Source organism: Varroa destructor, unplaced genomic scaffold (genome assembly GCF_002443255.2).
Source record: "Varroa destructor unplaced genomic scaffold, Vdes_3.0 BEIS01000006.1, whole genome shotgun sequence".
Classification (NCBI taxonomy): domain Eukaryota; kingdom Metazoa; phylum Arthropoda; class Arachnida; order Mesostigmata; family Varroidae; genus Varroa; species Varroa destructor.
The window spans coordinates 9968896-9995895 of NW_019211459.1; the positions used below are offsets into that span (position 1 = coordinate 9968896).

At 41.3% G+C, this 27000-nt stretch overlaps 1 protein-coding gene and 1 long non-coding RNA gene across 6 annotated transcripts in view; one reads left to right on the forward strand and one right to left on the reverse strand.

The window, feature by feature from the left end:
• The first annotated feature begins 3348 nt into the window (after positions 1 to 3348).
• The window catches only part of LOC111253393 (neuronal acetylcholine receptor subunit alpha-7-like), a 35672-nt gene continuing 12020 nt past the window's right edge, over positions 3349 to 27000 (forward strand). Inside the window, exons 1-10 of one of the 5 annotated variants that reach the window (XM_086993316.1) lie at positions 3530 to 4148; positions 4292 to 5137; positions 17709 to 17851; positions 19790 to 19944; positions 20414 to 20568; positions 22052 to 22326; positions 23471 to 23668; positions 23850 to 24040; positions 24435 to 24515; positions 25589 to 25727. In XM_086993316.1, the coding sequence (XP_086849442.1) occupies positions 17788 to 17851; positions 19790 to 19944; positions 20414 to 20568; positions 22052 to 22326; positions 23471 to 23668; positions 23850 to 24040; positions 24435 to 24515; positions 25589 to 25648 (1179 nt within the window). In that variant the 5' untranslated portion in view covers positions 3530 to 4148; positions 4292 to 5137; positions 17709 to 17787 and the 3' untranslated portion in view covers positions 25649 to 25727. Of the gene's footprint in view, positions 4149 to 4291; positions 5138 to 17708; positions 17852 to 19760; positions 19945 to 20413; positions 20569 to 22051; positions 22327 to 23470; positions 23669 to 23849; positions 24041 to 24434; positions 24516 to 25588; positions 25728 to 27000 lie in introns of those variants that run through there. The other 4 variants (XM_022812714.2, XM_022812712.2, XM_022812713.2 and 1 more) reach the window with 4 other exon arrangements.
• LOC147754835 (uncharacterized) lies at positions 23037 to 25705 on the reverse strand. The gene is made up of 2 exons (XR_015330487.1): positions 25584 to 25705; positions 23037 to 24060 (listed from the first exon to the last, which is right to left on the reverse strand). It is a non-coding gene; the product is annotated as an uncharacterized LOC147754835 (long non-coding RNA).

The window sequence follows — 27000 nt, forward strand, 5'->3', positions numbered from 1 at the left end:
AACATAAACAACAGTTAACAGCGACTAACTTCCTGGGCTAGCGGAGACGAACATCAAGAAACGAGCAATTTGATTTATTTTTTTTTATGAAGGAACGACAATTGGCATGTTAATTGCATACAGTATATATCTTCATAAAAGCAGTTAGCACGCTTTATTTTATGCATTTCCCGTTTTGGTGTATAGTTGTGTCGTATAGATTGTAACTTTAAATTAATAAAAATTTGCTTACTTTCCCATAATTAATTTAAGCTGAAACCCCGTGTCATTTAGACAGACTATTCAACGATAATCTGTAAGCTTGAGAGAATGAAGACAAGCCGCATGAACGATAGATTTACTTATATCCTGATATTACTAGTGTAAGATCGTCGTAAAACGTTAACAACGCCTTCTGTCTTCTACGATCGCCGCACACCTTTCTCGAACCCTATATCAAAATCTGCATGGCACGGTATTACTCACATTAGCCAATGCTTCGAATCCAAACACTTAGCGTTCTCGCAACGTAATGAAATAGATCATCGAAGGTAATATTGCCTTTCAGAGTGTGGCATCAGGATACTAACGGTTCCTTGAGATCTTTTCTGCTGCCATGGCATTATATGAAACAAATCTACAGACGGAGAGTACGACGGCAGTACGTTGCGAAACGGTCACTATCTATTGTTTTCCTCCTTATTCGCAGAATCATACTGGTCTTCTGGCTTTGCAGAAATGTCTCAAAATGTGCACGATGTTCGCTACCGACTTGTAAATAGCATTTGAAGCCTTTGGGAGGCACCGATACACCGAACATAGCAGACTCATACACAGCTTAAAAGGATGCGTCGGTATCGGAGGTGGGAATAGTGGCCGATTTCAGATCTGTTTAGGCCTACCGATATGCTCGAGTATGCCAGCTCGCTAAAATGCTGTTTATCTGTGCCCCCAATACAGATTCTGGAGCAGAGGTTTTCTAGCAATGATAGCGACATCATCCCATCTGCCTCATGCTAGTTATACAAGATACGGCGGTGTGATGTAACAGTCATTTGCTTGTTAACGATTATCAGTAGTAGGCTTGACGTACTCCACATCCCCATGTAAAGAGCCGCAAAAAAATCGATAATTGGTAGAGGTGACACTTAATGATAAACGCGAATGGCATTGGCCGGTGCAGGGTATAAGCACTACGACGTCGAGCGATCGTTCGGGCTCTTTGTTTGTTTGCACGCGCTACTGCGCAATGAGTTTTTCGATCCACGGCGATAATGAAAATTTTAGTACGTTTTGACGCTTAGCTCAAGCGATATGGCTGCATCCTGAAATAGACTCAGCTATGACAATTTGCAGATACCACAAAAGGGCATTAATGTCTGTCGTCGTACCGTTTCAAAAAAAAAAAACGTCGATGTAACCTTTTGATGCACCCTACGGATACTTGTATTCTTCTGCGGTATAATTTTACGACACACTTTCCTGAATACAGGCACCGACATAAAATAGTCTGCCTCGTAATTTGTAAAGTACTTCCCATCACCAAAAAAAGCTTTAAATCCGGCTTGTGAGTTTACACAAGTCTTTCATGCATCGGTTCGTCCAAGCAATCAATTTAAAAATGGGTCCACTGCACCCATTAGATCTGCAAGTGACTAATTCTTGGCGATTCCATAGCGAAGTCTTACATGGCTTCCCTTCAGGGGTGCAATGAAAAATTCGCGTTTCATTTACGGTTATACATTTGCAACAACTTCTTTAAGATTATACAGTAATGGATCCACATAAGAGCTGAAAACGCTATTTCGGCATCGGTTGACCCGTTGTGGACAAATAGTGCCGTTTTTTATAAGGAGGTCGTTTCACATGGTCTGTGCATCACTGTATATACACATGCATATCCACACGGCCAAATCAATCTTGATACCTTTGCCAACCACTCCATTGTCGATATAGCGTATCGGAGCTGTCGAGTCATACTCTCGCACGTTTCCACTGTGTACGACACATTCAACGGGAGCTTCGTCACCGTCAGCTCGAAGCACTCGACTCCCGATCTCCTCCCGGACTGTTTTCCGCTGTGGAGTCCACTGCTTGCGCCTCGTATTGTTCCACGACGGTGGTTTCTTCAACTCGGCTGTTCAACTCGGGACCCCCTATCATATTCGGTCAGATTTTATTGGATTCAGCGACGATTCGCGGATGGCCCTCCGAGTGCTGCTGATAGTAGTGTGGCCCTTTATGCTTTTGTCAATGTTCGTATTTTTGTCTTTTCTTCCTCCGCGAGAGTGTATAACGAATACTATACAATCAACAATGGCTGTTAGGCTTACTGTAGTAAACGAGCCAGGCTCGTTGGTTGGAAGCTAAAGGGGGCCCAAAATACCTCATGAGAGAGCCTATCGGAATAAGCGTTAGTAGCCGAGCTCTCGTGTGGGTTGGAGTGCGTCTTTCTCCCAGTAGACAGTGCCGAGTGGTGTTTGCAGTACCCAGCAGAGTGTGCGGAAAGCAACCACACACACACACACACACTACACACACACACACACACATAGTAGAAACCATTTATCTTCACACTACTGCGACGATCGTAACACACTTAACGCAGAGCTGTTACCAGCATTCTTCCAGCTGAGCTAACGAGACCCAGATACACAGTAGGCCAACGGCGTATGCTATTGTATAGGAGCATCATTAGATACCAAATGATCATTGGCATTGGGCAGCGCGGCACGTGAGTCGGTGCGTGACGATTGTAGATGCCAAGGAAGCCTGTTAATATACAATTTCTCCCCTTTGTGCGCCCCTAATTTCACCACGCACGGAAGTCTATCTGTACCGAAAAAGATTCTGCAGAGAAATAGTTGCTTCATGAGAAAACAAACAGACAATACATATTAGCAAAGTGTGGGAGGCACGACGAAATCGTTCGTATTGCCTGCTTTCGTAACGTCCCTATCGGCAATGTGTCGGATACATGAAAAGTATGCAAAACTGCTAATGTGGTCATACATACATTAGATACTGGATCAACGTCTTCCATGTACCTAGCTGTCCCCACATATTCAACTATGGTCATAATTTTGTGCGTGTGTGTAAGTATTAGTGTAATAATGAGGATCTCCCTTTCATTAATCAACAAGTCTTTTGCCGATGCGTGTCGTTGTGATCAGTCACTTTTCATTCTGTCTAATCGCTACGATTAAGTACGGTAACCCTAACGATTGCGGTCAAGGTAAGACGTCGTCGCACTAACAGCAACTGGTCTGGCTTCGTGGCGCCTTACTTTAATGGGAATGCTTAAAAAACCTGCCGCCTTCCGATGGTTCGCGTCACCCTCTTCATCTACGCAGACGCACAGCAGCTGCATTGACCACTAATAACAACCTATTCGTTAGTCCTACTATTTGTAACGGATCGCTGCCACCAGTAGAAACTCATATGGGTTCTGTGCGAACGTTACTGTTCTGTTTTCGAAACCACCTACAAACTACCTCTGTGTCTACTGTACAATATTTATCTCGTGTTTTCAATCGCAGAAAGATGTTGGATTTGTAATGAAGTCGCTCATCACTTCTGCTCTCATGTAGCGGAATTTTTCAGCGTGCCTGGGTAACCTCGCTCACTCCATTGAGAGTTTGCCATTCGAACCGATCGTGAAGGCAACAGCGAAATTCGTTAAAATCTGTCGACACGTGTCGTCGTTTGTTTTGTTCGAAGGGTAAAGAGATTTTTGCTGATCAATGCAGCGGGATTGGATACGGGCCTTGCTTCCTCACAGCCGTTCGTTATAATAACGTCGACATTCGTGGCCCACGTTCAGAACTGTGCATTTTCGAAATTATGCGCACGAAAAACAATGCTATCAATACTATTATACAGTGGCAACAATGGATGAAGCATGAATGAGTCTTACATACATCTCAGGTTTAACATAAGCGCGTTATTGAAAAAGGCAGAAGCTGGGAGACAGGAAAATTATAAACTGCTTCAACGTCCGAATCTGGGGTAACCCTGTAAACTTGTTTTAAGAGAACAGTTAAAAATTCAAACCTAAAAATCCACTGTCTATATTTACCAGGTAAACTTTGCAGGAAGAGCTACTAGAACGTGACGCGTCCGAGCTTGAATCCTCCTCAAACGTGCGAACTACGACGCAAGACAAAGAGGTATACTAAGCATATGGGCAGTTAATTTCCATTAATTCACTCAAAATGTTTAGATAAAATTATGTATATTGCTTTGTAGTCCTAGTAGGACAAAGAGAACACCAACACTTCGATTGTCATTATGATCAAGTTTATCACACCAGCTTTCAGATGTTATCTCGAAATTATCTACACCAATTGAAGCTGAATGGCGAATGCGAAAGAGCCATTCATAGACAAATAAATTGTCACCGATATACCCAAATGTCAGTGGATAAAAAAGAAAGGAAAATTCTCGGCCGGTTCTCAACCCATAGGACCCCCCTTTGACAATGTGAGGAAACGGTCTGCTAGCTTCCTCCCGGAGCCGCTATCTCGTTATTTTACTCTCTATACACACCACTAGCTTAGTATCTACCCGTTATAAAGAAGATTGCTCCGGATTATCGCGCCCGACCACCAGCAGCTATCGACACGCCGGAGCGTCCTCTCGCCCAACAAGCGCTTGGCCGGATGTCGGCTCTCGGCTAACACTTCGTACGCTATCATCGGTTTCACTGGTTTCGTAGCATTGCCTCTGATTGTCGTCTGTATCATGATGAAGCAAAGGCGGTGGCTTCAATGAGCCATACGACGCGACTCAACTACGGCTGACGATTCGGGCTAAGGCGATAAACGTCATTCGTGGATACTCGACTGCTGCCGGCTCGTCTCAGCGTACACTTCGATGACTGCGGCACAGGCGACGCTGTTTCAACAGTCACTGCGAAAAGATGTAATTTAGTCGAATTATCTATGACGGCAGGCGTCAAGACGAATTTTGGCGTGCTCCTTCGTTTTTCAGTGACTGGGAACTCTAACCTGCAGAGGTATTATCTGACAGAGAAATCATTCTTGCCGTATACGAGTGCAGGTGGTGCGTGATTGATTACAAGTAAATTGCTACTGGACATTTACATCTTTCTGCAGTGAATTCGTCCCGTCAACTTCTGGTGACTGTGCTCTTGATCGTAAGTTCGTTTGCTTTGATAGAGGTCCGAAAAATAGAAGGGTACCTGAAGTACGTTTTTCTGTGACTTCGATAAGCTGCATCGTCAAATTAGTGACATTGATATGAAAGGAAATTGCCTCAGCTGTTGTGATTCGTTACCGTATGAAAACGTATAAACATAAATGTAGTATTGTCATCAATATTCGATATGTCTTGTTAGGATACTGCATACAGACGTAAATATAACTTATTTGTGCATGTCCATACGGATAAACTTGGAAGCGTCTCCTTGTCTGCTTCATGTCTGCGCGATGCGAACCCTGGACAAACTTTTTTTACAATGTTGTGTGTCGATTGTAGGACTTTGCGTATGCTTCAAGCAAACACGACACGCAGTTATTTATGGTCGTGATTAAAAATAAGCTACAAAAAATAAATGGAAGTAAGGTCTTCTCTTACGGGATAAGAGGGTCTTCGGGCATGCAAGCTAAATGGACTTAAGGTCCTTTCTAATATGGGATTTTAACTACATGTCGATACCGCTCACGATATCATTACTGGTTCCACATTTTGCTAGGCACCTTTTCTTTATCACTCACATTTTCAACAGGTAGTCTACGCTACAATGCGTAATAGAGTAGGAACGTTGTGGAATGTTTTTGCACAACAGGCGGCACGATAGCCGATTCGATATGGAAGATTAGACCTTCTGTGTGCTACAACAGCACGATAATACGCGGATCGCTATATTCCGTTGTATTCCATTTGTCGAGCTTTGCTTTCTATCTTTTTTACTGGATAATGACTACGATGAGGCCAGTTTGGTCTGCAACCTTGACAGCCTTCAGACACTCGTAGCGTGCGTGTGGGCGGCCTATTTTTTAGAAGACACGAATGTCGTAGCCATTAAAACTTGATGTCACCACGTCCATCAGCTCCTGGCCATGGCTTGCGAATGACGTTGAATCGGAAAAAGGAAGAACCGGCGGCAGCCTCAGTCGAATCATTTCCGTTATGTTCTTTATCAGGAGAAAAAAAAGAAGGCAATAACAAAACCACAGAGACGCAAAAGGTCTTGTGTTGAAGGGCATGTTAAAGATCCCCAACAATCTTTACCTCGATCCTTGTCGCGACTCCCGTCATTCCCATGGGTTTGCCATAAGTGAAAAACAAGATAAGTGTCACGTTAGCGGAAACAGGTGATGTAAATTTAGGTTACCAAATAAAACCAGCTCCGCATCAACTAACCTTCAGTGATCGTTTACTTTTGTTGTGACGGATAAAGAGAAATTATCTATACGGATGGTTGTCTTTGCGGTTTCGCGCCCCTCTAAAGCCTGCGCCGGAAAAGTTCTTAGCCTCTAATTCTGGCACACTTTCGTTTTAATTTGAGTACTTTCGATGACAAAAATGTCCACTACTTTTCGCAAATTGTTGAAGTAGCATTGTGTGAATGACCGACCTTAAAGGTTCCTAGCTTGCGTCGCGCAATCCTCCTGAATTTCTTAAATCCCTTAGAGCGCCTTTCGCACAAACTGCTAAAACGACACGTGTATATATATATGGGTTTTAGGTATTGGGTACAGGCACCCACGCCCTTTGAGGTCAGATCAACCTATCAGTAGTTGTGAAGAAAGAGATCAACTAAGATTTTCTGAAAATGTGACTGATTCGAAGAAGCTCATAAGCTACGATTACACGTTAGTACGTATCAGTTTCGCCGGACGATTTACCATTGGAGAGTGAGTTTGTTTTAATTTTATTGTCGAATGTCTTCGTAAGAAAACAAAAAAACTCACGTTCACGGCGTTGCGTTCCCGATACGGATGTAAATAACCCGTTATAGTAGTATATTGTATGTGGTCATTATTATCTATACAATTTCAGTGCCGCCTCAAGACGCGTTCGATATCACTGAAACGTTCCTAACAAGTAGCGCTGCTAATGCCACGTAATTAGATGTTTTTATGACCAATTCAAGTCCTCCTACCCCCTGCCTCTTGATGGGTGTGCATAGATAACGCTCAGCTGGAACCGAGTCATTGTTTGTTTACAGTTGTTAACTACCGTATATCTCCATATATAAGGCAATCATCAAACATATGTAATAAATGCGAACTGATGTCGTATGTAATTTAGGAAACCCGTTTCCCTGTCCGTCTGCTAGTTGACAGACTAATACTGTCTATTTCCTTGTACTTCGTAGCAGAGCGTGAAAAGATGAGAGTATATAAACAAAAACACTTTGCACCTACCTTTATGATAAATAACGATATAAGTCAGGTCCATTGCACGAACGGCGCCTGGAGGACAGTTCTAAAAAGGAAATTGTGTCATAAAAAAACTGCTGACGATGAGCTGCGTATTAACTTGTCCAACGTTTTCAATCAATCTGCATCTAACCTTAATAGCAGCAGTTATACATCTGTAATAAATTGAACATATTGACTATTTCACTTATATTCATTATTTAAATGGGTGTTTTTACCGTCTATAAAAGCTATCTGTTTGTGCGGAAATGGGGCATCCGGGTGACACACCTTAAACAACATCCTCGTTTGTTCTATGCAGAAAACAGAAACTGATTTCGGAAACGATCTAACGGTTGCTAGTGTTATATGGACACAAAGAGACGCTGCAGACAATAGCTGATATATATATATATATATATATATATAGCCTTCGCCCGCTCGAATACACGTTGCCACTTTGTTTAGGTAGTAGCTTACTAACCGCGCTGTTCGCCACTGGCCTCTACCGCTGTTTTTTGCTCTTCACGCAAAAAAAGCTGGTACGTAGCTTTGACGTTCGCGAATTTTGGATATCTTCTATAGCTGATAATTAAATAGTAGTGGAAGTCAATGTTAAACGTTCGGGTGCTGTTAGATTGGGTTTCATTGGTTTTTTAGTCGTTAATACGTGTGTCTCATATGTTTTGCAGGCTTGATAATTACAACCTGCCTAGATTGCCTTGATGATTTGGTTAAATAAGTGCGAAGAGGTCTCTGGCGTCAAGCGCTTGCATAGTTGGTTCCTCCTTCCATAAACACACAAGGGTACATAGGGTATCATTCGTTTATTGAAGTGGATCTGATAGGGTTCTTGACTGAGTCCGTACATCTTCACTAATCGAAACAGCTGCATGTAGCCATATTCGTATGGAACACTTTCATTATAGGCGCCACAGCAGCGAATGCGCTTTTAGCTCTATTAAGAGCTTTTACGACGATCAAATCCTATAATCGTTACGTTACCTCTAAAAGATCTAATGACCAGCTAAAAGAAAGATCTCTCTTAAGGTCGATAATAAGAGGTGGTGTAGTTTGAATGACGGCGCGCATAACTCGCCCTAGCAGTTATCAATATGCGGCCATTGCTTGTTCAAATTTCAGCGTGGCCAAATAGTTACTATGGCATATAGTAAACGTGTCTCTTGGAGAAATCCCAAATAAATCCAACACGATTCACCGTGGCTAGGCCTTTTTTTTTTGATATTATACTGAAGAAATAATTCTGAAAAGTTTGATTTTTGAAAATAAAACTAAATTTGCCATCGGGCGAAAACGTAAGCTGGGCTTATCATGCCCAATGCAAGGTGTCGTTGTTTTTATTAGAAGCTTATACGGCAGGTTAGAGCTTTCGAATATAAAAAGACCTTGCGCCTAAAATAACAGAGTGCGTTTATAGGGCGCGAGCCGTATATGACGGTGTGCTATTCACAGTCGTGCCTAAATACCTAGCAAACGGTGAATAAAAAAAAAAAAAACTTATTTGTGGAATCTTCAGGAACCTCGGCGTTCTTTAACATGAGTACATTGCAGGCCGCAATCTGATTCCAGTAACATCAGACTTATGGAATTTTTCCAGAAGAGCGCAGGAAACAAGATCTTTTTTAATTCCCTTGTCCATTCGGCTCTAGAGATTGAAAGGACAATGTCTGATAGAAGAATGATGTCATGTCATGTCACTGGGAATTAGCACGCAGCCGAAAAACAACGGGAGGCAGTAACATACCGGAAGGTATTATTAGAAAACTAACGATTACTTGCTTCAGTTTGGGGTTCTGTCAGGTACGTAACTTGAAACATGGGTTTTGTTGGAGGTAGTATGTTTTCAACACTTAACTGACATATGTTGATGATATGCTGGCGGTAAAGCGCTCACTTGATGCTCACTGTGATTAGCCGTGTGCTCGAGACATCAGTGCTTTCCTATGCAGCTCTTCATATACGTCCTTTTGGTTACTCACCACGTATACGTTGCAGCCAATAAATAGACGGTTATCCGTCGCCACAAAGGTATTTCTTCGTTTCACTGCCGAGAAATGGAAATGCTCATCTGATGAACTGTCAAATTTTTCTGATTTCATAAAAACGAGATGTCCCTTTTCTTCACACCTGCTACATCCAGCTCTATCTGGCTTAATTACTACCGTGGCATCAGCGGCCTACATGTACAAATTGGAGCTATTCAATAAAGTACAACTGTCATTGAAACTGATTAAACCGGGGTTTCTACTCAACGTATTTTCTAACTTACATAAGAAAAATTGAGCCATTCGCCTTGCACCTATCTGCGACAACACACACCCAGTACAGGCGTCACAACAAATCACCCCAAGAGGAGCCAGGTGCTCAAGTGTTGATTAGATACCTCCACGGTCTGCAGAGGTTCTCACGTACCTCAGTGTAACAACGCTAGGTAGCTACAGTATGGTTCCTGAAGCAATTGGTTTTGGCCTGTTCGTGTGTACTAGCATATGAATATGAGTGAAACCGATGGGTGACGATGGCCAAAATGACTTGTTTGTTAAACAATAGAAACACATTTGTGGCCTACCTGAATAAGTCAACTGTTACATTGAAGTCGCATTCATACATAGAATCTACTTTACTCTAAAAGGCAAATTCTCATTTAAAAATATGTAGACTTTTCAGCGTTGTTGTATGGTGCATGGATGTATTGTACAGTGGATCAACAAACGAAGTTGTTCAAAACTGCTTTGTTTGTTGTAAGCTATTTGATCCGAAACAATTTGTACCTATGATCAATAACTTAACAGGTTAATAACTGAACATTCTGAGAGAACTTCTGCATTACCACCGTCTTTTAGTAATTATGTATGTATGTATGACTCGTGCTATTTGACAGTTTGACCTTATATTTTTCTGAAGATCGGCTAGTTTCTTTTGACATTTTCACCTATATGAGGTTAATACACCCAATGTCTACTTTAAATAAACTCAGTCTTTGGAGCAATCAAACTTAAAATTTGCTGGAAGGCCACTTATGCCTCGTGTAATTCACCTGTTTAACTACTGCGACTCTAAAAATAAATTGAAGCCAATAAGAGACGGAGTAAGATGAGGCGCTCATCAACTTGGCTGCTCGGTACGCGCAGTGCGACGGAATAGAGGGCCCACTTGGGAACCGAGATCAAGAAGAAACGCAGCGATGTCTCATCTAACTTTTTTGAACCAAGGACCGCAAAGAGACCTAAAAATGGTAGGAGTTTAGACATGATAGTCGTCTCATTCAGGAAATGCTTCGCGATGGTACAAGACGCTGCACTATTTCTGGCTCTCGAGGCTTACTGACTGGCTTATAAGACATACCCGCTGCTTCTTGGACAAGTGTAGCAACTTAACAAGTAGGGCTTCTGAAGAATCTGTGATGGTGTAAACCTGATGTCTCTTTCAGAACAAGCGGAGTTTAATGGAGAAAAAGCATTACTTGAGATGCCGCCTTTGTTAATGGTCTTCTTGATGTTATTCGCTACGCTTCCAGGTGCGAGCGAAAAAAGGCTCCACGAAGTGATGCGGCCAACCACCAACGACCGAGCAGTTGTGTGGGTCAAGATGGTTTCGACACACAGAACCGCCGATGTTGTCAGGGGCTGTGCCCTATTTGCTGCTACAAAAACGTGATAATTAGGACATCAACAATAGCCATTTGTGACATTAGTTGGAATGAATCTATCAGAAAAACATTGAGCGTGACTTGTTTTAGCAGTAAGAGAGTAAAATAGGTGTAAGGCTATAAGAAAAGATTGAATGGCTTGTCACACACATACAGATGGAGCCACATATAGGAAGCCTTTTTAGGTAGTAGTTATTACCTAAACTGGTCAATAAATAGAGAACTTGGTTTTTAATAAACACGCGAGTACCCGCCAGGTATTCGCATCCTAAACGTAGCCATGTTCTTCTTCATATATATGCTCAGCGAGACTATACCTACCTGGCTATCGAAGTCCGTCTAGCCCTAATTTGCTTCATGAGAGGCCGTCTATGCGTTAGGCAAGAAACTGCCAAATCGCACCACCTATCAATCAGACGCATTGATCCGAAACGCCTGAAAGTGTGGTGATAACAGACGCACTTAGCCTAATACAGAGATTATAATGCAAGATTTCTGTATGAAAACCAGTTGACAGTTGGCCTATTGCAAAAGGACTCTGTGACAGCTTTACGAACGAAATGCGAGACGAAATTATATTAGAAACCCTCGTTTGATTGTGGACCGTATAAATATTGATAAATATTTTTTATAAACGTCCATTATAAATAATAATCTAAGTAAAGTTGTGTAGTTCGAGATAATTTAATATTCTGAATAGACGACTCGAGTTTTTGGCAGACTGTATTGGTTTAACGATGCAATATATAATTATTTACATAATATTAACTGATTCTAGCTTAAATGATACATTTCAATGTGGGTCTAAGATCTTACCCTAAGTAAATACATTTTTCACGGGCAGCTCATTTGGTGGCCAGGTACCGTTGACTCGTGAGGCAAAAAAAAAAAATAATTATCAACTCTTAGATTATATTGTACGTTCCACTAACCTGATCACGAAACGTCTGTTATAGGTCCTTTAATAAACTACTATTGATAGTTCATGAAGCATAACCCGCAGGCTTAGCTTTCCGACTTCGTGTACGCGTCTTATGGTTGTATGACGCATTAGCCAGTGCTATCGATAAAGGGATACTATCATTAATCGTTTAGGACAAAAGACAATTGGTAATAGGATACGATTGGCCAGTGACCGGTCGCACCTTTATGTAGAATTTATTATTTTCGTTCGTTGTCTGTCTCGTCGTTATTTCACTTTGAAGCCAGCTTGGAGCAGATTTCGGACGGAGCTTTCACCTTGTCAACGCCCATAGCCACTGCCGATGTCAATCTGCGATGCCCGATCTTCCGCAGTTAGACAGCCAATAGCGGCTCAACAGACAATCGTGGCTCAGCATGACAAAGCAACTTGTTGGTAGGGAAAGACTGACCACCGCCCAAGCGGGCGGAGCTTGGCAAACACCCAACAACGAACCCAAGCTGAGGCTGAACATCGGATGAATTCAACTAAACGAGATTAGCTTGACAACAGACGAAATTTGTGATAGCGGTGGCAACTGAGCTAGCGCCGGCGAACTTACTTATCAGCTTGTAGATGGATAGGCGCACTCCTCAGCCTTTAACCAGAGGCAGCGTCCTGTGTACTAAGGGGTCCTACCCGAGCCAAGGCAAACCCGAGAGCGTTACGGCATAGAACTCTCTGCCGCTATGAATGCAAGAATTCTTTGCTTAGAGTTTCCTGTCAGTTTCACGCTGCTGGGAAGTATCGGCAAACGACGAAAGCCCCGGGGAGGGGTGTGCGCAACTATTTTTTATTTAAAATTTGTAGTATGGAAACAGCGCAAAAGGGTAAAACGAAACGTTGTGGACCATAACGACGGCCAGTCAATGGGGTTTGATAGTCTATGCTGTAACCAGCGTGGGCCTGCTTCTATGTATCGAACGTGCCAAGTTGCAACAAAGCTACCACGAACCGGAGCCGGCACAACTGTATTTTACTTAAACGTGACGAAAGGAAAAAGCCGACAAAGCGCCGACTGTCTGGCGTTGAATGTCGAAAGAGAAGTGGATTGTAATCACGTTGTGCTGAACCGTAGTTGAGTCTGGACTTTGTTGATGGCCCTTAGACCGCAATGCCCTCAGGCGATGGCCAGCCCCCTGCGTGACTCTGTGGAATTGTAGGGTTCCACGGTCGGTTGTTCCTAAATAACAGTGGTACTAGTCCATTTATTGGGCTTTCACCCTCTTACCATAGATCAACTCGTGCCCTCAGTCTACCAGGTTCTATAGTCTCCTCTAACATTCGCTCACAATCTTCAAAAGCTAGTTGACCTGGCAAAAACCGTCGAAACCTCAATTAACCGCCAGCTTTATCAGAACTCAGAGAAATAGAGTCTCGGTCTTAGTCTCGGCCAAGAATGAAACATCGGAGAAAGCATGTAAATAGTGACAGATTGTAACTAAGAAAATGATCGCTGTCATCATTGCAAGTTCTCCTTTAAATACGACAAGATACAGTGTTCAAAGAGAACGATGTGAAACTGTAACGGACTTCGTTTTTAAGCAAAATGATGTTTGCTAATGACTACAAAAAAAAAATGGCTCATCAAAAAATGTCGGCTCGATTGCAGGAATCAATAGGGAATATTGAAAAGGGAAAAAATTCTAAAGTATGAAAAAACTTCACAGCGTGATTAACAGTGATTCGCATCAAAAACTCGGTGCGTCAATAAGCCCATTTCCTCATAAAACGAAGGAACGTGACGTTTTCACTTACAGAGTAGGTAATTATCTGTTCATTATTTTGCTTGTTGCTCACACCCAATCACTCTGTAATAATGCATCTGGGGGTACGGGAAATGTCCGCTTGGGAAAAAAATTATATGAAATTAATTTCATTAGCTTTCCTGAATGACGACTCTAATTATCTAACGTGAACCACTAATTCAGTGTATTGTCGATTGCTATCTATTAAAATATAAATATTTGCTTTCATATAGTGAACTCATAGAGACCTCAACCAATTTGGGTTCTGATAACTAAAATCGCAGTATTAAATAAGTGTACAGATATATAAAAGTCATGGCTCGTTCATCTTATAGAAGCGTTATTTCTACCATGGTATAACGCATACATAATGACGGATGCATCGCACTATCGCGAAACTTTCCATAAACTCAAAAAGTTTACATAATCCTACCGGTTGAAAGTAAGATTTTGGGAAAGGTTACTCGTCAAGGTAAGGACGCTTTGGTGAAGTACGAATTAAGGATGTTGAATCAGCCCAGGTAGTTGCTTGGCCCTTTGCACGTGAGCCGACTGAAGAACTCAGTTTACCAGTGAAGAATTGAGTGCCGGCGGTCTGACTGGCTATGGTCGATCAAGTGCAGAGTGCAAGAAAAAAGCTTCTTGACCACCTTTCTCGCCTGAGCACTCAGTGATTCGTATATGTATTCTACGATGTGCAGACAGCACTACGGAGTGCCTTTGACTATGCTTCTTCTATCCAAAAACTTTTGCTAGGTCTTATACCAAAGAAGGCAGTATGAGAACCGTACCAGACACTAGCTTGACCGGCAGCAGTAGAAAAAGACAAAAGCTGTCTTTGGAAGCATTTTTAGCTGTCTCTTTTTGTCTTTCTCTCTGTCTCTTTCTCAGTCATATTGTTCCTCACGGGAAGAGGACATGTGTGGAGGCCTTCTTTGGGGAATTACGCGGCTCTATCGACTCCTTCGTTGCATTAGGTAAAAACATCATGCAGATAAATAGGGTAATACTACTGCCCTCAACAACACAAGGAAGGTTGACGAACAAGCGCTAGTTTGTAGCTAGAGCTAAGCAGGATATCATTGAGGTCAGCGAAGCAAGTAATGCTCAATTGTTATCTTGGATGCCAGACAATCGAGCATTGCAAAAAGATGCTTCTTCCGTGCGGGCCGTAGAGCAGCGTACCGCGAAAGGCAGTGATGCAAAAGGAGGATGGTTAGCGCTAAATTAAGCTAAATGGAGAAACGAGCAGCTAGCTAGCGTTGTATAATGGTATGAAAATAATCCTTCTGCGTATATATGATAACTATGACGGCTTACTATTTAGTCACAGCAGGATTTTGCTGATTCTAGTTTACAGGTACGCGTTGCAACTTTTACAAGCGCTAAGATTAAAGCCACAATTGACAATTCACATGCTCCACCTTTCGTACGTATCAGAATATGGGCACTAATAAGATATCATTTGGTTCAAAGGACACAGCGTGAACGTTGCTAGTGGTCCATTAACAGGTCCTAACGCAGAACGATTAGTTCCTTCGACGTCGGCCTATTAGGCTCTGTTTTCAGTGGAATCGTTTGGTCGAACTGACAGCTCAACTCTACGACCTTTGTCCCGGAGCCCCAGTTACCTCAGCGACATTGACCCAATGGGCAACGTTGGAGAACTGATTGACCCAGTTGCCAGTAGCTTGGCTCCTGAACGAGCTAATAGCCTTATGGAAACAAAACACACTCTGCTGTAGTTATTTATAGATAATCTCGGCTCGATCTATAATACGGCTGAAGAACATAATGCAAAGGAGTCGATTTTAGTCGATGTAAACGATTGGCTCTGTATCGTTTGTAAACGATAATTTCATAAACGAACATTTCATGGGTCTTGCTCGATGGGCCTGCTTTTGCTTGCTGGTTAGAGGCGGATAGATTACAGAAGATTGATTAGCTTATCGGGCTTACATTGCCATAAAGAAGGGTGTATTTTTTTTACTTATTACGATCTTTCTCATATCTTTTCTCCTCGCAGGCTAAAAAGCTTGTCAGAACATTAGCAAATTAAAGGCTGCGGAATAGAAATACATGTCTACGTATATGATATATGCACGCCAGAATCGGCATGGGTATCTTTGAAAATTAAAGCGGTAATATAACGTGACCATGTGTTGAAAGGGAGATGATTGAATAGACTGCATCGAAGCCGGTAAGCAATAGAGAAGCTGCTGCCGCAGTAGCAGATCTGAATTGAAGATATAGCCATATTTATTTTACTGTTATCTAAAAAACAATATAACATTGCAGTGAAGAAGACATGTCTAGGGAGACAGGTTTGTAATAGTCTAGGCTGAATGGTTTTAAGAATCGCCACAGCCTTTACGGGAAATATGTGCGTTTTGTTATTCTACGGTCTAAGTGAAATGATAAATAAGAAAAAGTCATCTTTGAAAAACTTTTTCCTATAAGCTGGAATTGCTCTCGCACGGTGAGTCATTTTTTTGCGCGAAATAACGCCCTTGCGCCTATTAGGGTGATCATTAGATCTTTGGTATCTTCGCTGGGCTGTTTTTGCTGAATACGAGTCCATAGCATAAAGATCTGGTGTTGTCATGATTTAAGTTACACATAAAATGTCATTCATCAACCAAAAACGCATAGCTTACTGTTGTTTACCAGTCCTTCATCCACTTACGGGACGATGTTGCACTACTTATAATGTCTGAGCAGCCTTTACCGAATTCTGAAGACGCTGAAGTAGGCTCACAAAAAAAAGGAGAAGAAAATCCTTCGAAACATCACGACGCACTGAAACACGAGCCCCCGGGGGTAATGTGCGTTACATATTATCAAAGATTGAATTATCCGAAACAATGGCTAGTTAAGCTGTATGTTCCTTTTAGTAACAAAAAGTCTGCTACGACAAAAATGTACAAGTAAATGATACAAGAATATATAGAATGTATAAACTATTTTTATCAACACGGCGACTCAAAAGAACATCTTATCGAAAACAGATAATTGGAATCCGGTAGTATAGCTGGCACGAGTATGATAAATAGTAAAATTGTGTCATAAAAATTTTCAAAGCTTCTTTAATAGAAAATAATATATTCAGCGTGTGGTTTATCTGTGTAGATGTTCTTCTTTTACGGTCAACGCCACTGGCGGTAGAACGTTAACGTAGTTATGGGCTATGTTATGAGTATGCTTGTGGTTAAATTCGTCGAAAGGATATTTAGTCAAAAATTATTTACGCTTATTTTGTCTAAGCACCCGTTGTCATTGTTGCAAGAATTTCTGATGTGTACACAGCAAATTGAAGGTTGGAACCTTTATGAGCCACAGACTGCTCGAAAACCCTGAGCCGAATATGCTCACAATTTCGACATGCTTTTGTCCAAAGTTAAGACTTAGCAAGTCTAGCCAGCCGAGCAGCGAACAGAAGGACAATCCAAGAGGGCCTGTGCCGCCTGGCCATATATGTAATTCAAATCAGCTTTGCCACAAACGTATCCTGCACAGGACGACAGCCTCCATCTCCTCACATCGCGAATCAATGCCTAATCCAGGGACACGCGCAAACAAGTACGGATATGAGACATGATAGAGTTCAGTTCAGTCGTTTTTATTAACAGCTATATATATTTATAGAATGAATGAGAGCCATCACTCGGCCTGGCGTTAGCATGAGACATTCTGGTACTGGTTACGATGCCAGGCCCTAGAAAGTTTTAGTTCTCTGGTGGAATTAGCCAGAGGTTGGCAACGATATATAGACCTACGATCGTCTTGTTGCTGATTTCACGGAAAAAACTTGATAGTAGATAGCGGAACCATGCCGATGTCGTCTTCTTCTCCAGTGGCTTCCTGATGCCCCTCGTTTTGCCCTTCAAAGGCTTTAGCATCGTATCATCGGCAGGAAATTAAAAATCTGCTTCTACACTGCTAACGGATGGTTTCCATTTCAGGTTTGTGGTCAAGTCGACTGTCATTGACGAAGAGTGAACAGAAGAAAGTGCCACAACGACGAGGAACACTTCACAGACGATGAATATAAAACCTACAAAAGCTCACATTGGGGGTCTGGTTACCGTCGCGTTGATGACAACAGGTAAGACGCTAAGAAAAATTAGACAACGGAGGCGTGGGGATCTCACGTTTGGAGGAACGGGATAATGACTCAGTATAACAACAAATACGAGTGAACACTGCGTATCTGTGACGTGGGTGCATCAAACGTATGCGTCGTACGAATCAATTATGCGTATAGGGTCTTTAATTAAACTCGTTATACAAGCCATTCGACTCGAGGGTTGGCGCAGGAGTGATCTATATAATAATATATTGCTTAACTTTGATTCGTTCAAATCGTCTAAAGGTATTCAGGCTTAATTACTGCAGCATAAATGAGTGACTGGCAGACGGTCCTGTGCAGCGGAATGAATACGATAAAGCCTTAATAATAATCTCAAAATACAGTAGATACAACATAAAATATAATAGATAATAGAAGATAATCCCAAAATAGGCTCGACGACCTTACACATACGCTCAAAGATGTTAATCAATAATTGCTCACTGGTAATTTTTTTAGTAGCACTTATAGAATTAAACTAATTTCAGCCCTGTCCAATTCATAAGTAAGAAGTTCCGTTTCTTTTTTAATAATAGTAATAATACTTCAACCTAATATATATACCTTCACTCCAAATAATTGCCCTATATGCTAAATGTTCGTTGGAACATTCGTTATTATATCAGTTTCTAAAAAGCCAATTCTAAGTCTGGCACGATCGGGTCACTCCCATTGTGCCCACCCATTACCCTTTGCACGTGTCCACTGCGCATCGAAGTTATCTAAAAGGGCCATACAAAGTTACTCCAGCACCAGTGGACGAATAGACTTGGGTAATTGCTGTCGCTAGCCCTAATAGACTGGTTGTGTGCCTGTTTATATCGAATAAGTGTTCAGATAGCCCTATCCAGGTAACATCTCGCGATCGCCATCGTTCGCCCTTTATCATCGGACGAACGGATCGTGAAACCATTGAGCCACACTTTTATGCAACGCAGTTTCTTAAAACCCCTTTTAACCTGTTACTAGCGTCGCTAGTTGTTTTCTGTTGCCGCGTCGGGTGACTGCTAGACCCTCCGACCATTGGACCTGTCTCGTCTGCCAAGTCCTAATATCTGTTTAGAAAATAGACGACAGAGCAATAGGACGGGCAACAAGCCGACCGCGTTTCAGTGTCCTAAGCTGTGCTACTGTTAGTCGTTAGCATTTGACGGTGGAAAATACGAAAACGACGTTGTAGAGGAAAGAAAACTGTTACATGAAAACTAGTTATCGTGGGTATCAACTGCGGTTGGAACCGACAAGTCAATCAAAGTTGAGTATGTTTTATTCAAAGTTAGAAGTAGTTGTCGATCATCGGCTGGTGCGCGTCCTTTTCCGCTACAAAAACATTGCTATAATATGACAATACCATTATGCGGGTACGCGCTGTTTAATTATGTTGGTTCTCCTACGGGTATATTTACATAGGGTGCTACATAGGGAAATTGTCTGTTGCAATACGCGCGCCCAGATTAAAGTCTAACCCCTAATTTCTCGTTAAGATTGTCACATACAGATATTTATCGCCTCAGCCGGAACAATTTATCTACGTATAAGTAAATTTCTTATTGTATTGTTTTTGATTTCAACGTTATTATCAACTAAAGCAGCGAACTCTGTAGGCAGATTTTTAACTTAAATATACAAGTACGTGATATTACTGTGTATCTTTGTATCGAAGTTACTGTGTGCCGAAGTTTGTTTAATACATTAACCTAGCCGAAAAACAACAACTACAAGGCCTGTGAGCTCAGAGTGTGACTTTTATGAAACTAACCTATCATTTTTGTTTAGCACGTCATACCACCAAAGCTCATCGTTTTTTTCTAGGTAATGATGGCAGGTTTTTTTTTCGGTTAAGTATATGCATCTATGTAACGTAGGAAGTGAACTTAATTAACAGGTAATTGGTTTCTATATCGGGGGCCATAGGTTTTTATCCGCTGAGCGCTACGGGAAGCCCGCATGAGCGGCAGCTTGCTGTCGACCTCTTACAGTACTACAATATCGTCGAGAGGCCAACGAGAAACCTCAGCCAGCCTGTAATCGTCAGAGTAAACGTCAACATACAAAAAATAATGAAATTGGTGCGTTCTATTCACCGGTTCACGAACTGGTTCACTGCAAACGGTTCACGATTGAAGTTTTGTTTATAGAGACGACACAGATAGGCTTCTATATGAAGTATATAGGGTACGCTTCTGTATAAAGTAGATTGCTTATCTTATAAAAGTGGTAAGTAATACGATTCAAATAATATCACCAATTTCAATGAATTTACGACCATAGGAAGTCCCTTTACCCCCCGCTTGTAATCGACGTATGACAATATTCCGCATATTTCGTATGAAGGTCGTACTATATATTTCGTGATTACTACCCAAATTAATTAGCAGCACTTCTCTCAGTGAATGCCGATCTAAATGAACGTTATGAATAATCTATCATCTAAACAAGTATTTCGCAAACATTACAGGGGCAAAAAAATGCCACGCTCTTTCCTTTTGATACAGTGTCTATCCGCTTATGAAATCGTTACGCTTATTTGTAACACAGGACCCAAACGCGGGTGAACTCACAACTCGGATTTGGCTTTCGCTTCACTGGGAAGATGCAAATCTCGTCTGGGACCCCCTTCGATACAATAACGTGTCTGCGATTCGCTTGCAGTCATCAAGGATTTGGCAGCCCGATGTCCGCTTTTATAATGGGTGAGAGAAAAGGAACAAATGGGGAGCTTAAGCAGAAATCGCTGAAAATATAGCAACGTTCGTGCCTAATCATATACAACTGTAAACGATATCCCTATATATATATGTGAAAAAAATTGTATAATTTTCTACCCTTCACTACCTTGTTCGAGTCCTGCGCAGTTCTTAGAGATGTGTTGATGTATGATACATGTATAAAAGAGTGGCACTGAGGTAAGTATTATCTATTTATTCAACAAACCTATGGTCATGCGTTAAACTTGCACATATATCAGCATCTTGGCTTTCCTGTTTTAGCGAAATCGGCAAAAGGCGATAGATGGGTATGTCTATTTCTTATCGTTGGAAGTAGTTCGTACGGAAACAGTTCCATAAGCCTTTGTTCGCTTTACCTGCTTAGTATAGTCAGCGTTCAGTCGATGCTGAAACACGCCACCTCAAACCTGACTCCGGAGGGCAAAACGTAAAAAGGGTAAAGAAAGTTCGTCTCCCAAATGAATCACCCGTAATTAATCCTAGCGTTCGCATGTTGCGTGGGAATGGCAAAACTTTGTCTAGTTGCTTTTCACTCAATTCCAACCTTTGCCAAAATCGATGTTCCCCCAGCCAGAAAATCATTGCGCTTAAGATCTATAGCCGTTCCTTCGCCAGTGACCTTCAAATAAGCTTGCGTCTTCTGCTGTGTGTAGTCAAGAAAATTAGGCACTCATTATGTAACTTTTAAGGAAACTGTTCGTAAACGACAAGCTCTCTATTCGGCCAGTGAAAACCTTGTGACGCGCTATATAAAGAAAAAAAGGTAGTCGAAGATGCGCGAAACACTTTCACAGTCCGTTGATAGAATAACGTTCGTTTTACCGTTTAGGTGTACCCGTTATGAGATGTGAGTAAAAGCAACCACAGCTTATCAACGCTAGATTCAAATAAATTTAACGGCTGAGGTACAAAAAGGTTCGATCGCTAAAATGATTAACTCTACCAATCGAGTTTTCTACGTTTTTCCTACGTTAACGTGACCCGGATTTGCTGACGTGTGTATGCCTGACCTATTCAACAGGTTCGAGATGCGCTCTTTTTTGGTATCTGGTGGCGCTGCTGTATCGATTTCGAAAAGCTACATAGAGTTAGTGTAAAATTCATTAATTAAGAAGGAATTAAATAGACAGTAGAAACTAAATTAAAGTGAATTATGACAACAGCTACCTGAAAATGCTACAGTGATAGGTCCAAGAGCTTGTTAAAAATAGAAAATGACCTACTGCCAATAAGCTACTATCGGCGAGAACACATCATTATTTAGAGTGGCTCTCTCGCGCTAAGTAAGCATTTTGTCTACAGATAATTATAGTATATAGTTTTTCTCGGCATCTAATAAGCATCATACCAATACTCCTGCAGTTTATCAGTGAAATTACTACTTGCTATGTGACACAATATCAGCGAAGTAACTATAATCTATGGGACTTTCCTGCTCCTCGTTTAGCAGAATCTCCGAGCAGATCGAGCCGACGCAGGCAATAGTGTTCAGCAGCGGAAAAGTTAAGTTAATTAGCCCGATCACAGTGAAGACCCGATGCGGTGGCCCAATTGAAGGCCTTGGCCGATGGTTCCCGTTCGATCAGTATAGCTGTTCACTGATTATCGGGACATGGACATCTTACAGCGGCAGTGTCGATCTTCACTGGCAGGAAGAAAACGGAGGGACGGTTCGGTTTAATGATCAAGTTGCGGACGACACGGGCGAATGGCAGCTGCTCGGTTAGATGTGACCCAGTGTTTCTGATTATTATTATTATTATTTCGTTTATGAACAAAATTGAAATGATTCGGACCTTAATTTTCGCCAAATTAATACGGCCACATGAAAACGTCGAGACGAGACCAGTTTATGATTGGCTAGATATGGTCAAACAGACCATGAAAGTCTGTCTCTTTTGAGCGTACGTACGATGAGATATTATTTTTCCGTTAGTACAAACAGTATCAATTCTAATGAATTGCGATTATGCCAGCGATTTTCAGAAAGGATTATTTTCATATTTATCAGCAAAATCTATCAGTTTTTCTTCTGAAAATGGCCACATTTTAACGCAGTGATACGCCGACCTTCATTACTAGGGTAATATGCATTCATAGATTAGATGAAAATGATGCAGAGCACGTCCTGGCGCACCAGGTGCTAAAGACAATTAGACGTAGGGGTTCCCGACACAGGAACCACTGGACCCGTATTTTTAGGTAGCACTTCCTATCCTATCTAACTAGAGCCACCACGATCCTGCACTAGTGTCCTACTGGAATGAATAATGGGCAAATAATTTGGGCTAAGTACAATCCCGAGCCAAGCGATGGTTTGTCGCCTCAAGCTGTAATCAAGCAAACGTTACTAAGTTAGTGAGTGGGCTGTCCAGGGAAACTGTTTGGTTCGCTGCTTCCCATAAAATTCTAAACTGACAAAGACCAACATATTTATTTTCATTCATATCCCGTATTTATTATTATTATTATACAATATTTAGCAATATTTTTGAGTATTGCTAAACTTGCCGATGTTAGTAGACAGCTACGGTGACAACAATAAAGTACAAAGGGGTCCGTGTAGTTTTCGTCGATATCTATTTTTATCGCTCAAAGCGACAACATTCTGACATTTATCAACTTTATTGCATGCTTGTTGTATATACAGGATGAGACAAAAAGTCGTTTGACAGCTTGAAACAAAAAGCGCTAGTTGAAATGTAAAATTAATACCCTATGACTGTCAAAACGTTTTTGCCCCACCCTGTACATGTATTTACTTTTTCTGGGATAGATGTCTGCTACTTTAAATGCTTCGTTGAGCTCTTTCTATTTCAATTTTTGGCCTTGTCTCCGACCCATGACGTACTTTTCCGCTATATAGGTAATCATAAAGGTCGCGCAGAGGTGCAATTTGCCTGCTGTTCTGAAACACATACGTCCATGACTGTACAGTTAAGACTACAACGTCGAGCATTTTCCTACGTGTTCTCGCATTATCTTCCGCTGCTGTGGATGCTCGCCTTAGCATCCAGCACCCTTTTAATACCCAATGACAGAACCGATCTTCGACTGATTGCAGGTAGGACTAAAAAAGCGCGATTATGTCAAGGGCAGGTGCCTTTTTTCATATGAGAGCACAAGTAACCCTATATATATATATATTGCTTACTTTCGAGCGAAATGGCGGGATCAATCACAGCAGTGCCACAGAGATGCGTTTAAGGAATTATAGTGAGATAGCATTTTTGTATGATCTTCAGGTACACTCTTGATGATGGGTGTGTTTTGGTGGCCTTCCGGTCAGCATCTTCCGTTCAACGTAATTTCCATCGGACACCTCTTTACCGGACTCATCATCCTCGGGGTTTCCTCATGCTTTGTCTCGCATTGTGTCCAACTGGTGTTAATCTCCTCAAGTATCGACACTACTCGAAGGCAGACCCCATTGGCGGTAAACTATAACAAGAACTACTACAAAGATAAATTATAAAATACTTTAGGATGTGATCACTCACTATTCGCCGTTTGGATAACGAAACACAGTGTCGCATATGGCATAGTTATAGAATTAGCTTGATATACGAAGATATGAAGAGAGTATATGTACTGTTCTTGTGAAGATACCGAGCTTCTCTAGATAGATGGTGCCTAATACATGTTAGGGAGAGACTATCTTATGAAACATGAGCATCGTCTTAAGATCATGGCCTAACACGGTCAAATCTGAAGCGGTAAATTCTTCCAACTAGCCTTCGGTGGGGAGATTGATTATTTGATGATATAATAGCATAGCATAGCAGCCTCATAATGAAAAGTGTTTGCTCTTGTTTTGGTCTTTGATTCAGGAGTACCTTAATCGGTTACTGACTACCTCTACGGCCCTCAAACTAGCACTCATATCGGACAATCGGCCCGAGCATGACAAGGTAAGATTATCCTACATGAGGCAAAAATTTTCATACGTTCGTAAGTGCTCGAGTTTTTAAATTCATAATAATATACAGAAGTTTTCTTGTAGTATTATTAAAGTGTAATGTCTTCTGTTATGACAGGAAAATGAGTTGAACTGGGATTATTCAAGTTGCTTTGGTGCGCTTCATAGTATCTGAGACTTCTACAAATAACGTCTACAGCCAGATGGTGTCCAAGCCTCTGTCGACTTTCTAATCATAGGGGTTCACACTCAGAAAGGGCTTCATCCTCACAAGAGGTTCTTTTTTTGACTTGAGAACATACTGTTGTCTGTTTTCCAACTGCGTCAGAGGCTATTTGTGGTCATTACTATTTTTATCCGTTCTGCACTGCACTGCACCAGCAGCGTTCTAAACCCGTCTAGTTCATACGTTACTTCCAATAATTTCCTCGGTTTAATTCACGCTACTCTTCTCGCTTGCACAGAACTACAAATACACACACATTCGGGAATATCCGAACATATGAAGCGGCGAAGGCTCTCAGGCAGGAACACAGTGTCTATTGAAATACCAGATCCTACAGTCGATGCTTGCATGAATATTACTTAATGACGAAATTCATTTACATTAAGGGCAATGAGTTTTCCTTGACCAGAACGAATTAGAGTGCGCTTTACCTGCAGAATCCGTGCGACGTAGATAAATTTAGCCATGGTTTGTTCCGTCATAGTATGCTCGATTAAGTCAGCCTTTCTTCAATGAGGAAAAGCTGTATACCTAAGGTTTCTTTAACTCACCGAAGGTATTAATTAATTAGATCTATCTGCACAACATTGGCCTTACGTGTTTCAACAGTTCATAGTATGCTACATCGTCCTTACTGCATACACCAAAGTGAACACTATATGATCTAATTAGTGCAAAGTCGAAAAGACTCAATTTTCAAGTTACATCTATTAGGCACGAGTCGTCAATGCGTTTGAGAGCGTACGCAGCCACCAAATGGTATATGTGATTAAATAAGGAAGCAATTTAAATAGTTATCGATGAAATTAGACATTAAGTTAATTCAACTTGTACCGTAGGTCACTGAAGCAGTGCTCAATGGCAGTTATTTTTGCGGAAACGGGTCCAGTGTTAGTTGATCGGCATCGTTGCGGACAACAACACTTTTTGCTTGAGCCCATTGCAAGCGTATTCCTGTTCGGCCGAAATTAAGCAAACAGGCAAAACCGAATTTATCGCGGTGGCCACCGAACGTCAAGCGGCTGTAGGCTGGTACAAGCGAGAAGAGTTAAGACAAAGAGATGTCAACGATTTGATGATATTTATCCGCAAAGCTCTCCAAGAAGCTCAGTAAGGTGAAATTCCTGGTGTAATTCTTAGCTTTTTATTTGTTTATGAAATATTATGTATTAGATTGTTAGTTTTCTATTTGATAATAGGAAAAGTTTTTGTTTCGATAATAACGCAGTGAAAATTTCTGCTACACAGTCTCAATTTCGATATGTTCTAAAAATCAAAAATGCTTGATACTGTTTGAAACGTTTTTCAACAAGGCATCAAAGTTCTATGAACGCTCAGTAATGACACAATAATCAAGAAGTGAAGTAGAAATCTTCCTTTTTCTTCTTTGGTTCTCCGCTGTGTCTCTACCTTCTATATACGATCTCTCTCTCTCTAGATCCGTTTATGCAGTAAGCGGGATTTTAGGTCAACTTCAGGCCTCAAAATAAATTTTGCAAATGGGAAAGGCATATTTTCGATACCGGCTCTGTTTCACTTTTATGGAGACCAAAAGCAGTCGAAGCAGCTTGTTCTGACGGATTATCATTTTTCCCGATCTCTGACAAATTAGATTCGCAATCGCCTATTTAACAGTGAAGAGTGTCTGAAAGCCCTGAAAAAAAGGCCAATACTGTGCCTAGCAATTTCCGGCTAGAAAGAATGAATAAATCAGTTAATAGATGATAAAAAGTCGTGGACAGTGTTACCGAATACACAATAAGTTAATTTGTTGCTGAAATTCGGATGAGACGTTCCGTTTTCTGTTGCCTGAGAAAACCAAAAATACTTATTTTCCAACTTAACTTATTGTACGAAACTTGTTCTATGAAACAATTGAATTTGAGCGAACACAATCGCAGCAAAAGCTTTTCGTTAAGAGAGATACTGTGATCAAAGCAAAGGAAACTCAAATAGCCTGTATTATTTATAGAAATAATACAGGCTATTTGAAATAAAATAATGCCAAAAATCTTTTGTATGAAATTATTGATAAAATACTCTTTCTCCATAAGCAAAATGACAGTTGATACAAATAGAACCTCTGTATGAAAGGTCTGATGCCATACGCAGCTGGATTTTAGTATTTCCAAAAATTGTCTGCAGGTATGCGTTTACCAAAACTTCGCTGTCTTTATAATAAACACTCGGGAAATCAGAGTGATTAGGAAAGCAAAAAAATCTGTCACTGATAACTACAGAGTAAAAACGC